Raw genomic sequence first — 14,245 nt, forward strand, 5'->3', positions numbered from 1 at the left:
GTTAAATCAGGGTGATTTTTCCACAAATAGACAGGTATTTTCCCTTCCATGGTAGCTAAATCATATCAATTTTGGTAACTTTCCATTAACTTTTATTGTAGTAAGACAATTTCTTTCTTTCGGGACATGTACAGTCGTGGCCAAAAGTTTTGAGAATGACACAAATATACATTTCACAAAGTCTGCTGCCTCAGTGTCTTTAGATATTTTTGTCAAATGTTACTATGGAATACTGAAGTATAAGTACAAGCATTTCATAAGTCTCAAAAGGCTTTTATTGACAATTACATGAAGTTGATTCAAAGAGTCAATATTTGCAGTGTTGACCCTTCTTTTTCAAGAGCTCTGCAATCTGCCCTGGCATGCTGTCAATTAACTTCTGGGCTACATCCTGCCTGATGGCAGCCCATTCTTGCATAATCAATGCTTGGAGTTTGTCAGAATTTGTGGGTTTTTGTTTGTCCACCCGCCTCTTGACGATTGACCACAAGTTCTTAATGGGATTAAGGTCTGGGGAGTTTCCTGGCCATGGACCCAAAATACTTAGTTACTTAGTTATCACTTTTGCCTTATGGCAAGGTGCTCCATCATGCTGGAAAAGGCATTGTTCATCACCAAACTGTTACTAGATGGTTGGGAGAAGTTGCTCTCTGAGGATGTGTTGGTACCATTCTTTTTTCATGGCTGTGTTCTTAGGCAATATTGTGAGCGAGCCCACTCCCTTGGCTGAGAAGCAACCCCACACATGAATGGTCTCAGGATGCTTTACTGTTGGCATGACACAGGACTGATGGTAGCGCTCACCTTGTCTTCTCCAGACAAGCTTTTTTCCGGATGCCCCAAACAATTGGAAAGGGGATTCATCTGAGAAAATGACTTTACCCCAGTCCTCAGCAGTCCAATCCCTGTACCTTTTGCAGAATATCAGTCTGTCCCTGATGTTTTTCCTGGAGAGAAGTGGCTTCATTGCTGCACTTCTTGACACCAGGCCATCCTCCAAAAGTCTTTGCCTCACTGTGCGTGCAGATGCACTCACACCTGCCTGCTGCCATTCCTGAGCAAGCTCTGTACTGGTGGTGCCCCGATCCCGCAGCTGAATCAACTTTAGGAGACGGTCCTGGCGCTTGCTGGACTTTCTTGGGCGCCCTGAAGCCTTCTTCACAACAATTGAACCGCTCTCCTTGAAGTTCTTGATGATCTGATAAATGGTTGATTTAGGTGCAATCTTACTGGCAGCAATATCCTTGCCTGTGAAGCCCTTTTTGTGCAAAGCAAGGATGACGGCACGTGTTTCCTTGCAGGTAACCATGGCTGACAGAGGAAGAACAATGATTCCAAGCACCACCCTCCTTTTGAAGGTTCCAGTCTGTTATTTGATCTCAACCAGCATGACAGAGTGATCTCCAGCCTTGTCCTCGTCAACACTCACACCTGTGTTAACTAGAGAATCACTGACATGTCAGCTGGTCCTTTTGTGGCAGGGCTGAAATGCAGTGGAAATGTTTTTTCTTTTTTAATTCAGTTCATATACATGGCAAAGAGGGACTTTGCAATTAATTGCAATTCATCTGATCACTCTTCATAACATTCTGGAGTATATGCAAATTGCCATCATACAAACTGAGGCAGGAGACTGTGAAAATTAATATTTGTGTCATTCTCAAAACTTTTGGCCACAACTGTATACCGAGTATGTCCACATCACCATCAGACAATTTTATTAGTAAACTACACGGTAATATTAAAGTTGACTTTTTTAATGATCCAATACGTAAAATATAAAAAAACTTATCATAATTTGGGTGCAATCCATAGAGGTTTTGAGGCTGTGGAGGGATCAAAATTTGTGGATTTAAAAGAAAGCATGAATCATCAACGTACACCTTTGTTTTTAAGCCCCTGATTTCTAACCCCTTGATATTATTGTTGGATCTGATTTTAATAGCTAACATTTCGATGGCCATAATAAATAGATATGTGTCACGTCCTGACCAGTAGAGGGAGTATTGTTTTTTTTTATTTTGGTCAGGACGTGGCAGAGGGTATTTGTTTTATGTGGTTTGGGGTGTGTGTGTGTGTTGTATTTAAAGGGGGTTTGATTTGTTAGTTCCGGGTTATGTTCTATGTTCTTTCTAGTTCTTTGTATTTCTATGTCTAGGTTTGGCTGTTGGACTCTCAATTGGAGGCAGGTGTTTTTAGTTGCCTCTGATTGAGAGTCCTATATATAGGTATGTGTTTTGTTTTGTAGTTTGTGGGAGATTGTTCCATGTATAGCTTATGGCCTTACAGGGCTGTTTATTCGTCGTTGTGTTTCTTTTGGTGTACGTGTTTATTTTTGTTTTTCCTTCTTTCCTTAATAAAAGAAGATGAGTACACATATACCCGCTGCGTTTTGGTCTCAATCCGACGACAACCGTGACAATATGCCAATAGTGGACAACCTTGTTTTACTCCTCTTGACAGTTTAATACTTTCTGAGAAGTAACCATTATTTGCTATTTTACACCTAGGGTTACTATACATAACTTTAACCCATTTTATAAGACATTATCCAAAATTGAAAGTCCCATAGGGCGGTGCACAATTGGCCCAGCGTCGCCCGGGTTAGGCCGTCATTGTAAATAAGAATTTGTTCTTAACCGACTTACCTAGTTAAATAAATAAAAAATATACAGTAGACCCATAAAACAGATAAGGACTTCTCCTTAGTGTATGGGTCACTCAGGTGGGTGACAAGGGTTGAGGACCGTTCCATCATGATAGAACAATAAATAACTAAACTATATTTATAAATTATTCTAAAATGTATATCCAATAACTGCAAAAAATTGAAAGCTCTCTTTCACAACCCCTGCTCGCAGACACACATGGGCTCTGATATTCGCAACCATTTTCCTTTTTAACTCACCTAACTCAACACTTTTCCTAACACACATAACGCCTTCAATCACAATACACCAGGACTTACCCAGAATACTATGCCTTCTATGTCCTCTGTTTGCTGTGTTTTTATCCCTACCATGTTGATTCTGAATACTTCTGTGTTCCAGTTCCTTGTATTTGAATATTTGTTTTCATACATCTTTTTTTTTTTACAATCCCTACCATGGATAGTATTGGGTGTTTCCTTATTCGACTCCTCTATGGAAACTTTGTAATATTTAGAATAGCCATAGACTAGTCTTGGTGTCTCGGAACATTTGGTTATCAATATACAGTTTATCGACTACGAGAGCTACACGTTTCCCTTTTAAGAGTGGGTACAGAACTTTACGCCATTCTGCAATTTCCTTCGGGAACTGATCATTAATGCAAGTCTTTTACACAGGCTTTTAACCATTATTTTATCTTTAAAGAATGCAAATTTGGCAACAATTGCAGAAAAATCCACGTATTTTCAAACATACCGTGCGTTCAGAAAGTATTCAGACCCCTTGACTTTTTTCATATTTTGTTGCATCACAACCATATTCTAAAATTGATTAAATTGACATTTTCCCTCTTCAATCTACACACAAGAGCCCATAATGACAAAGCAAAACTTCTTTATATAAATGTTTGCAAAATGAACAACAAAAATACCTTATTTACATTAGTATTTAGACCCTTTGCTATGAGACTTGACATTGAGCTCAGGTGCATCCTGTTTCCATTGATCATCCTTGAGATGTTTCTACAACTTGATTGGAGTCCACCTGTGGTAAATTCAATTGATTGGACATGATTTGGAAAGGCAAACACCTGTCTATATTAAGTCCCACAGTTGACAGTGCATGTCAGTGAAAAAACCAAGCCATGAGGTCTGTAGAGCTCCGAAACAGGATTGTGTTGAGGCACAGATCTGGGGAAGGGTACCAAAACATTTATGCAGCATTGAAGGTCCCCAAGAACACATTGACCTCCATCATTCTTAAATGATGGCTGCTCTGCCAAACTGAGCAATCAGGGGAGAAGGGCCTTGGTCAGGAAGGTGACCAAGAACTCGATAGTCACTTTGACAGAGCTCAAGAGTTCCTCTGTGGAGATGGGAGAACCTTCCAGAAGGACAACCATCTCTGCAGCACTCCACCAATCAGGCCTTTATGGTAGAGTGGCAAGTCGGAAGCCACTCCTCAGCAAAAGGCACATGACAGCCCGCTTCTAGTTTACCAAAAGGCACCTTAAGACTCTCACACCATGAGAAACAAGATTCTCTGGTCAGATGAAACGAAGATTGAACTCTTTGGCCTGAATGCCAAGCCTCACGTCTGGAGGAAACCTGGCATCATCCCTACGGTGAAGCATGATGGTGGCTGCATCATGCTGTGGAAATGTTTTTCAGCGGCAGGGACTGGGAGACTATTCAGGATCGAGGGAAAGATGAATGGAGCAAAGTACAGAGAGACCCTTGATGAAAACCTGCTCCAGTGTGCTCAGGACCTCAGACTGGGGCAAAGATTCGCCTTCCAACAGGACAACGACCCTAAGCACACAGCCAAGACAACGCAGTAGTGGCTTCGGGACAAGTCTCTGAATGCCTTTGAGTGGCTCAGCCAGAGCCCAGACTTGAACCCAATCAACCATCTCTAGAGAGACCTGGAAATAGCTGTGCAGTGACACTCCCATCCAACCTGACAGAGCTTGAGAGGATCTGCAGAAAAAAACGTGAGAAACTCCCCAAATACAGGTGTGCCAAGCTTGTAGCGTCATACCCAAGAAGACTCAAGGCTGTAATCGCTGCCAATGGTGCTTAAACAAAGTACTGAGTAAATGGTCTGAATACTTATGTACATTTGATATTTTCATTTTTTATTTTTAATACATTTGCAAAAATGTTTAAATACCTGTTTTTGTTTTGTAATTATGTGGTATTGTGGTAAAATTGATGAGGGGGAAAAAAACTATTTAATCCATTTTATAATAAGCCTGTAATGTAATAAAATGTGGAAAATGTGAAGGGGTCTGAATACACTCTATATTCTATTTTAGTGTCTCCGGTCCTTATTTTTCAGTTAACCTTTTCATACGAGTTTCAAATATCTCTAACGGTCACCCCCAGCAGAGTTGTTTTATGCACGTGATGTCAGAATGCACTCACTGTTCCAAAATGTGATTATTACGCAACAGGATAGTTAACACGCGCTTCCTGCTAATTATCTATAGACTATGTTTCAACTTGTCAATTTCAAATACTTTTCTAACAAGCTGTATTTTCTAACAACAGTTTGAATTGAGGTGTGTTCCGCCTCCTCATTAATTCACATTAGCATTAGTATTAGTATTAGTAGCCCATTTCAGCGTTGCGGACAATTTATGCATGAGGCTTTACTGAGACGGACAAACTTGTCTCTTCGAGAGCGCACGCACTTCACCAATGTTTGCGCAGATCAAGTATGCAGACATTTGCGCAGTCTTGCACAAATTGGAACATTTTGGTTTTCCTTACAAATAATAACTTTGGACATGCGTTCCTATGAAAGTAAGCTCCTTATTTTCTGTATATCATGTTGTCGTTTCTACTGTAGGCGCATACAATATGTATGTATGTATGTATGTATGTATGTATGTATGTATGTATGTATGTATGTATGTATGTATGTATCTATGTATGGGGCATAATGTACTTACAGTTTTATTCACAGTACCGGTGACAAATAATGCATTCCGATTATTGCATTGATTGTAATGGACACCTATAATGTGTGTAAAATACTTTTTTGAAGGTCGTACTGTTTATAATGAGCTAATGCTAAGCTATTTGCCAGCTATGTGTGGCGCCATGTTTGTTGACATTATACAATGCATTCTGGGTGTCACCTAAACGTCTGTCAGACCAAAGATGTTATAATGAGGTGAAGGAATGGTTCACTCATCTTTCGGGTAAACTTCCGGAAGTGAATGAAGGGAAGTGAATGATCGTAGAAAATACACCCCCTTCAACATGCATACTATAAACAGACCAAACTCATCTTGTCTCCTTGTATTATCTTTGGTTGAAGTGAAAAATCAAACATGCCGGTGCGCACAAACTACCCATCGTCGGATAACTTTTGATTTCTACAAAGTGTTTCACTCAATTATTTTGATCAATGGTGACCTCACCCGTGATGTGATTAATTATAAATAATAATTGCTATTAGCTAATTCATATTGTAGTTTCTGTCAGCCGAGAGTTATAAAAATATGACCCCTTGCGTTACGTCAATCTTTCCTCACTTAGCGCTAGAAAAATGCAGCCTACATTTTCCGGTTTGGATGATTGTGTTATGCTGTAGCTACTTGTTTGAATTTCTGAACATTGCATCCAAAAATAAACTGGTCACATTCTGGACAGAAATTTGTATGGACAGTGTTTGTGCAAAATGTTTCTGTGAAAAACAGTGTGGCCAGCTCAAATGCTGATTGTTGCGTCAATCGAAACTAGACGTTATAAATAAGCATTCTAATCACACTGGTTTGAGCGTACGCTCCAGGGACCACTGTAGAATGATCACACCCATTTGTTGGTACGTGTGAAAAGGTTAAGGTAGAAGAATGTAAGAAATTACCTTTCCATAGAAGCCACTGACTTCCTCAAGAGGGACATGGTTAGTTCCACCGTAGAGCTCCAAAACCTCCTCATCTGGGACAGGATTCAGACCCCTGTGGGAATCAACATCTCTCATTATGATCTCTCTATTACAGAATTGAATCCATGACATACCAATAGCAAAGAGTATTGTAATTAGAAAAGACGTTGTGGACAAAACTCAACAGAAGCGGGAGGGCGGAGAGGACGGGACGAGCAGAGCGGTAAAATCAATAGACAGTGTGAACATCATGCTGATTCTAGTTTGGCTGGTGGTGCACTCGGTAGCTAGCCAGATTTGATAGGTCTCTGGTACTTCAAATGAATGAGTCTCCGTCAGTTATGTTTAGTATCTGCATAGTTAATACCATCAGTAGCAAGCTACTGTTGCTAGCAACTTCGAGAATAATAAATATACACTTTTGCGCACCCTCCAAAAAGTTATACTTTCAACAGCTTACCTTGAAATAAAATGTAAATTCTCATCTCCCTCTCTTTCAACATCGGTAAATACACCTCCAATGACAGTTCTGGCTTTTGCATTGACTGTATGCTATCAGGATACCTCCAATCATTTTTGCTGATAGCGATGTTTCCAGAAGTGGATAAATTGGTCTAATTTAGCATGTATGGTAAAGCCTCAACCCTTAGCTAACTCTTCATATTCAAATGAGCTCGAAAATGTTGTGTGTGACTACAGCGCCAGCCATAAAAAGCAAAAATAGACACGTTGTAATTGAGCGGAGTGTCAAAGAGGACAGAGCGTTGCCCGCCCGGCATCAGTTGGGTCATTATCATTCAAAACAAAGCATTCTAAAATAAATTGCACGCACGCCTAAAGTTATTCTTATTTCATTGTGTTACTATTTTTCCTTAGGTTTAATCAGCAATCTTTTCTTACTAACTTTTAAAAACTCTGCATTGTTGGTTAAGGGCTCATAAGTAAGCATTTCACGGTAAGGTCTACTACACCTGTTGTAGTCGGCGCATGTGACTAATAAAATTTGATTTGGTGAGTTTAGGCCTTTAGTTTTCCATATATTCCCCCAGCAAGTGCCTCACCTGTATACAGTCCCCAGCTGAATGTAATGGAAGGCATCAATTTTCATCAACAGTCCCTGCATGAAAAATTAGAATTTTATTGCCTGAACTACCATTTCACTCTAATTTCACTCTCAAACTTTGGATGTTTATAAGCTTTTATACACCCATAAAAGCACTTACCTTCTGAATGTCATAGTGGAGACCACGAGCAGCGAAGTTGGGAATATAGTCATACTTGCTAATGCCCTCTGGATACTGTTAGGGGAATTAAAAGTAACAATTTAAATTCAATCAAACAATAAACAACGTGCACCATGACCATTTGTATGAGGATATGAGGCAAACAGCATCACATTTCCATCAAACTAACCTTGTAGTGTTTGACAAGGAAGTCTCGAGCTGTATTGTAGATCATTGTATCAAGAGTGTTGGAGTACAAAGCGAGCGTGTAGTCATAATCAAAGCCATAGATTTCCACTTCGTCCAAGTCAACCTCATTGTTGGCATAGATGGTGGAGGGGTTCAGTAAGTTACATACACCTGGAGGAATCAAATCTGCAGAAAAGGAGGTGGAGACATTACACAAAAATGTAAAATCTAACATGATTCAACTTCATGATTCATCTTCAATGAATTGTGTGGATAATCTAAAGAGCCTGGGCTTACAATTTTGGGCAGTAAGTGGTCTATTGTTCAAAATGGCCAAAGATGTACAATTGAAGTCGGAAGTTTACATACACCTTAGCCAATTACATTTAAACTCAGTTTTTCACAATTCCTGACATTTAATCCTAGTAAAAATTCCCTGTCTTAGGTCAGTTAGGATCACCACTTTATTTTAGAATGTCAAATGTCAAATCAAATCAAATGTATTTGTCACATACACATGGTTAGCAGGTGTTAATGCAAGTGTAGCGAAATGCTTGTGTTTCTAGTTCCGACCATGCAGTAATATCTAACAAGTAATCTACCAATTCCACAACAACTACCTTATACACACAAGTGTAAAGGAATGAATACGAATATGTACATACAAATATATAAATGAGTGATGGCCGAACGGCGTAGGCAAGATGTAATAGATGGTATGGAGTACAGTATATACATATGAGATGAGTATTGTAGGGTACGAAAACATATAAAGCAGCATTGTTTAAGGTGGCAAGTGATACATTACATCAGGATGGCAAGATGCAGTAGATGGTATAGAGTACAGTATATACATATGAGATGAGTAATGTAGGTTACGAAAACATTATATAAAGTGGCATTGTTTAAAGTGGCTAGTGATACATCTAATTACATCATGATTGCAAGATGCAGCTGATGGTATGGCGTACAGTATATACATATGAGATGAATAATGTAGGTTATGTAAACATTATCTAATATAAATAATATAAACTGGCAAGTGATAAATTGATTACATCAATTCTCCCATTACTAAAGTGGCTTGAGTTGAGTCAGTATGTTGGCAGCAGCCACTCAATGTTAGTGATGGCTGTTTAACAGTCTGATGGCCTTGAGATAGAAGCTGTTTTTCAGTCTCTCAGTCCCAGCTTTGATGCACCTGTACTGACCTCGCCTTCTGGATGTTAGCGGGGTGAACAGGCAGTGGCTCGGGTGGTTGCTGTCCTTGATGATCTTTTTGGCCTTCCTGTGACATCGTGTGGTGTAGGTGTCCTGGAGGGCAGGTAGTTTGCACCCGGTGATGCGTTGTGCAGACCTCACAACTCTCTGGAGAGCCTTCCGGTTATGGGCGGAGCAGTTGCCGTACCAGGCAGTGAAACAGCCCGACAGGATGCTCTCGATTGTGCATCTGTAAAAGTTTTTTTTCGTGTTTTTGGTGACAAGCCGAATTTCTTCAGCCTCCTGAGGTTGAAGAGGCGCTGCTGCACCTTCTTCACCACTCTGTCTGTGTGGGTGGGTGGACCATTTCAGTTTGTCCGTGATGTATACGCCGAGGAACTTAAAACTCTCCACCCTCTCCACTACTGTCCCGTCAATGTAGATAGGGGGCTGCTCCCTCTGCTGTTTCCTGAAGTCCACGATCATCTCTTTTGTTTTGTTGCATGGCCACGCAGTCGTGGGTGAACAGGTAGTACAGAAGAGGGCTGAGAACGCACCCTTGTGGGTACCCAGTGTTGAGGATCAGTGGGGTGGAGATGTTGTTACCTACCCTCACCACCTGGGGGCGGCCCGTCAGGAAGTCCAGGACCCAGTTGCACAGGGCGGGGTCGAGACCCAGGGTCTCGAGCTTAATGACGAGTTTCGAGGGTACTATGGTGTTAAATGCTGAGCTGTAATCGATGAACAGCATTCTTACATAGGTATTCCTCTTGTCCAGATGGGTTAGGGCAGTGTGCAGTGTGATGGCGATTGCGTCGTCTGTGGACCTATTGGGTCGGTAAGCAAATTGGAGTGGGTCTAGGGTGTCAGATAGGGTGGAGGTGATATGGTCCTTGACTAGTCTCCCAAAGCACTTCATTATGACGGAAGTGAGTGCTACAGGGCGGTAGTCATTTAGCTCAGTTACCTTAGCTTTCTTGGGAACAGGAACAATGGTGGCCCTCTTGAAGCATGTGGGGACAGCAGACTGGGATAAGGATTGATTGAAGATGTCTGTAAACACACCAGCCTGCTGGTATGCGCATGCTCTGAGGACGCGACTGGGGATGCCGTCTGGGCCTGCAGCCTTGCGAGGGTTGACACGTTTAAATGTTTTACTCACGTTGGCTGCAGTGAAGAAGTGCCCGCAGGTTTTGGTAGTCGGCCGTGTAAGTGTATTGTCCTCAAAGCGAGCAAAAAATGTATTTAGTCTGTCTGGGAGCAAGGCATCGTGATCCGCGATGGGGCTGATTTTTCTTTTGTAGTCCGTGATTGACTGTAGACCCTGCCACATACCTCTCGTGTCTGAGCCGTTGAATTGCGACTCCACTTTGTCTCTGTACTGACGCTTAGCTTGTTTGATTGCCTTGTCAGAATAACAGTAGAGAGAATGACTTATTTCAGATTTTATTTCTTTCATCACATTCCCAGTGGGTCAGAAATTTACATACACTCAATTAGTACTTGGTAGCATTGCCTTTAAATTGTTTAATTTGGGTCAAACATTTTAGGTAGCCTTCCACAAGCTTCCCACAATAAGTTGGGTGAATTTTGGCCCATTCCTCCTGACAGTGCTGGTGTAACTGAGTCAGGTTTGTAGGCCTCCTTGCTCGCACACATTTTTTCAGTTCTGCCCACAAATTTTCTATAGGTTTGAGGTCAGGGCTTTGTGATGGCCACTCCAATACCTTGACTTTGTTGTCCTTAAGCCACTTTTCCACAACTTTGGAAGTATGCTTGGGGTCATTGTCCATTTGGAAGACCCATTTGTGACCAAGCTTTAACTTCCTGACTGATGTCTTGAGATGTTGCTTCAACCTAATTTTCCTTTCTCATGATGCCATCTATTTTGTAAAGTGCACCAGTCCCTCCTGCAGCAAAGCACCCCCACAACATGATGCTGCCACCCCCGTGCTTCACGGTTGGGATGGTGTTCTTCGGCTTGCAAGCCTCCCCCTTTTTCCTCCAAACATAATTAATTGATGGTCATTATGGCCAAACAGTTCTATTTTTGTTTCATCAGACCAGAGGACATTTCTCCAAAAAGTATGAACTAAAAAGCCAGACGGCTTTTTTATGGCGGTTTTGGAGCAGTGGCTTCTTCCTTGCTGAGTGTCCTTTTAGGTTATGTCGATATAGGACTCATTTTACTGTGGCTATAGATACTTTTGTACCCGTTTCCTCCAGCATCTTCACAATGTCCTTTGCTGTTGTTCTGGGATTGATTTGCACTTTTCGTACCAAAGTACGTTCATCTCTAGGAGACAGAACGCGTCTCCTTCCTGAGCGGTATGACGGCTGCGTTGTCCCATGGTGTTTATACTTGCGTACTATTGCTTGTACAGATGAACGTGGTACCTTCAGGCGTTTGGAAACTGCTCCACAGGATGAACCAGACTTGTGGAGGTCTACAATTATTTTTCTGAGGTCTGTCTCCCAGGCTGTGTGCCGGTCTTGACAGCCAATCGCATGCAAGGAACAAAACAGCTAATTTGGCTAGTCTTGTGAGCTAGCTAGTTAGCTCGGTAGTCTTGTTAGGTAGCAAGCTAGCTTGTTACGGCAGGTAGCCTAGTGGTTAGAGAGTTGGACTAGTAACCAAAAGGTTGCAAAATCAAATCCTGAGCTGACAAGGTAAAAAGCTGTCGTTCTGCCCCTGAACAAGGCAGTTAACCCACTGTTCCTAGGCTGTCATTGAAAATAAGAATTTGTTTTTAATTGACTTGCCTAGTTAAATAAAGATCAAATATTTTCTGGTTGTTAGCTTGCATAACTGATATGTGTATAATTATAAAGGGACAGTTCATGTTTTATGGATAATATTTACATTTACAGGGGGTGAGCTCAATTCCTGAGAGACTGATCAGATTCAATAGCATCCATAAAACATGAAGTGTCCCTTACAATTATAAACATCAGTTATGCAAGCGAACAACCAGCATAGATAACAAGCTATCTATCTAACTACCAAGACTACCTAGCTAGCTCACTCACAAGACTAGCCAAATTAGCTGTGTTGTTGCTTACATGTGATTGGCTTTGGTCTTGGGGGTGGCACACAGCCTGGGAAACAGTGCTGCCTGGGAGACAGTTCTGTCTGTCAGGCATCGTTCAGAGGCATCGTTCAGAACTTAAATGCCCGAGAGCTCTTAGCTCAAAGTAAGGGACATTTAGCTTGCTAACATTCCAACTTATAAACTCATAATGAGCTCCAAACACAAATGAAAGCATGTTGTTGGCATGAAATGTACCATCCCTTAGTGTAGCAATCAATAAAAACGTATGCTCTGACCCAGCATGGGCTCTGCCGCCTCAGCCAATCTATCATCAGGTCAATCTATCATCAAAACGTCCACTCCTATTTATACAGTTTATCTCGTGATCTTCGACAAAACAACTATTTGTATGTCGTGATCATGAAAAAAATTCATTGTGATTGACATAACGAGGGAATTATTTTTTTATTCAAATGTCCTCTCTGGACTACCATAGGTAGCAGCTCTATTTAAAAGGGGGAGAGAAAGCTGATCCTAACTGTTATAGGCCAATTTCTATTTTGCCCTGTTTGTCAAAAGTGTTGGAAAAACTTGTCAATAATCAACTGCAATCGGGTTTCTGCTCAGGTTATGGTTGTGTGACAGCAACCTCAAAGGTCTGAAATAATGTCACCATTGCGCTTGATTCTAAGCAATGTTGTGCTGCTATTTGTATTGACTTGGCCAAAGCTTTTGATACAGTAGACCATTCCATTCTAGTGGGCCGGCTAAGGAGTATTGGTGTCTCTGAGGGGTCTTTGGCCTGGTCTGCTAACTGCCTCTCTCAAAGAGTGCAGTGTATAAAGTCAGAACATTGCTGTCTTTGCCACTGCCTGTCACCAAGGGAGTACCCTAAGGCTTGATCCTAGGCCCCACGCTCTTACCAATTTACATCAACAACATAGCTCAAGCAGTAGGAAGCTCTCTCATCCATTTATATGCAGATGATACAGTCTTATACTCAGCTGACCCCTCCCTGGATTTTGTTAAAAGCTCTACAACAAAGCTTTCTTAGTGTCCAGCAAGTTCTCTGCCCTTAACCTCGTTCTGAACATCTCCAAAACAAAGGTAATGTGGTTTGGTAAGAAGAATGCCCCTCTCCCCGCCGGTGTGATTACTACTTCTGAGGGTTTAGATCTCATACAAGTACTTGGGAGTATGGCTAGACGGAACACTGTCCTTCTCTCAGCACATATCAAAGCTGCAGGCTAACACTAGAGGTCGACCGATTAATCGGAATGGCCGATTAATTAGGGCCGATTTCAAGTTTTCATAACAATCGGTAATCGGTATTTTTGGCCACCGATTTGCCGATTTTTTTATTTTATTTTTTACACCTTTATTTAACTAGGCAAGTCAGATTAAGAACACATTCTTATTTTCAATCACGTCCTAGGAACCGGGGTTAACTGCCTTGTTCAGGGGGGATTCGGGGATTCGTTTTTGCAACCTTCCGGTTACTAGTCCAACGCTCTAACCACCTGCCTTACATTGCACTCCACGAGGAGCCTGCATGGCAGGCTGACTACCTGTTACGCGAGGGCAGCAAGAAGCCAAGGTAAGTTACTAGCTAGCATTAAACTTATCTTATAAAAAAACGATCAATCTTAATATAATCACTAGTTAACTACACATGGTTGATGATATTACTAGTTTATCTAACGTGTCCTCCGTTGCATATAATCGATGTGGTGCCTGTTAATTTATCATTGAATCATAGCCTACATCGCCAAACGGCTGTTGATTTAACAAGCACATTTGCGAAAAAAGCACAATCGTTGCACCAATGTACCTAACCATAAACATCAATGCCTTTCTTTAAAATCAATAAACAAGTATATATTTTTAAACCTGCATATTTAGTTAATATTGCCTGCTAACATGAAATTGTGTCACATCTCTAGCGTTCATTGCACGCAGAGTCAGGGTATATGCAACAGTTTGGGCCGCCTGGCTCGTTGCGAACTAATTTGCCAGCATTTTACGTAATTATGACATAATTATGAAGGTTGGG

At 41.3% G+C, this 14,245-nt stretch overlaps 1 protein-coding gene across 2 annotated transcripts in view; it reads right to left on the bottom strand.

Annotated features, from left to right (window-relative positions):
* The window catches only part of nt5dc2 (5'-nucleotidase domain containing 2), a 42,810-nt gene that overhangs the window by 14,215 nt on the left and 14,350 nt on the right, over positions 1-14,245 (bottom strand). For both annotated transcript variants that reach the window (XM_029723331.1, XM_029723332.1), the window contains exons 2-5: positions 7,962-8,146; positions 7,772-7,846; positions 7,610-7,665; positions 6,528-6,621 (exon numbers count right to left, since the gene is read on the bottom strand). In XM_029723331.1, the coding sequence (XP_029579191.1) occupies positions 6,528-6,621; positions 7,610-7,665; positions 7,772-7,846; positions 7,962-8,146 (410 nt within the window). The remainder of the gene's footprint in view (positions 1-6,527; positions 6,622-7,609; positions 7,666-7,771; positions 7,847-7,961; positions 8,147-14,245) is intronic.

The sequence above is a fragment of the Salmo trutta genome, chromosome 30 (genome assembly GCF_901001165.1).
Source record: "Salmo trutta chromosome 30, fSalTru1.1, whole genome shotgun sequence".
Lineage (NCBI taxonomy): Eukaryota > Metazoa > Chordata > Actinopteri > Salmoniformes > Salmonidae > Salmo > Salmo trutta.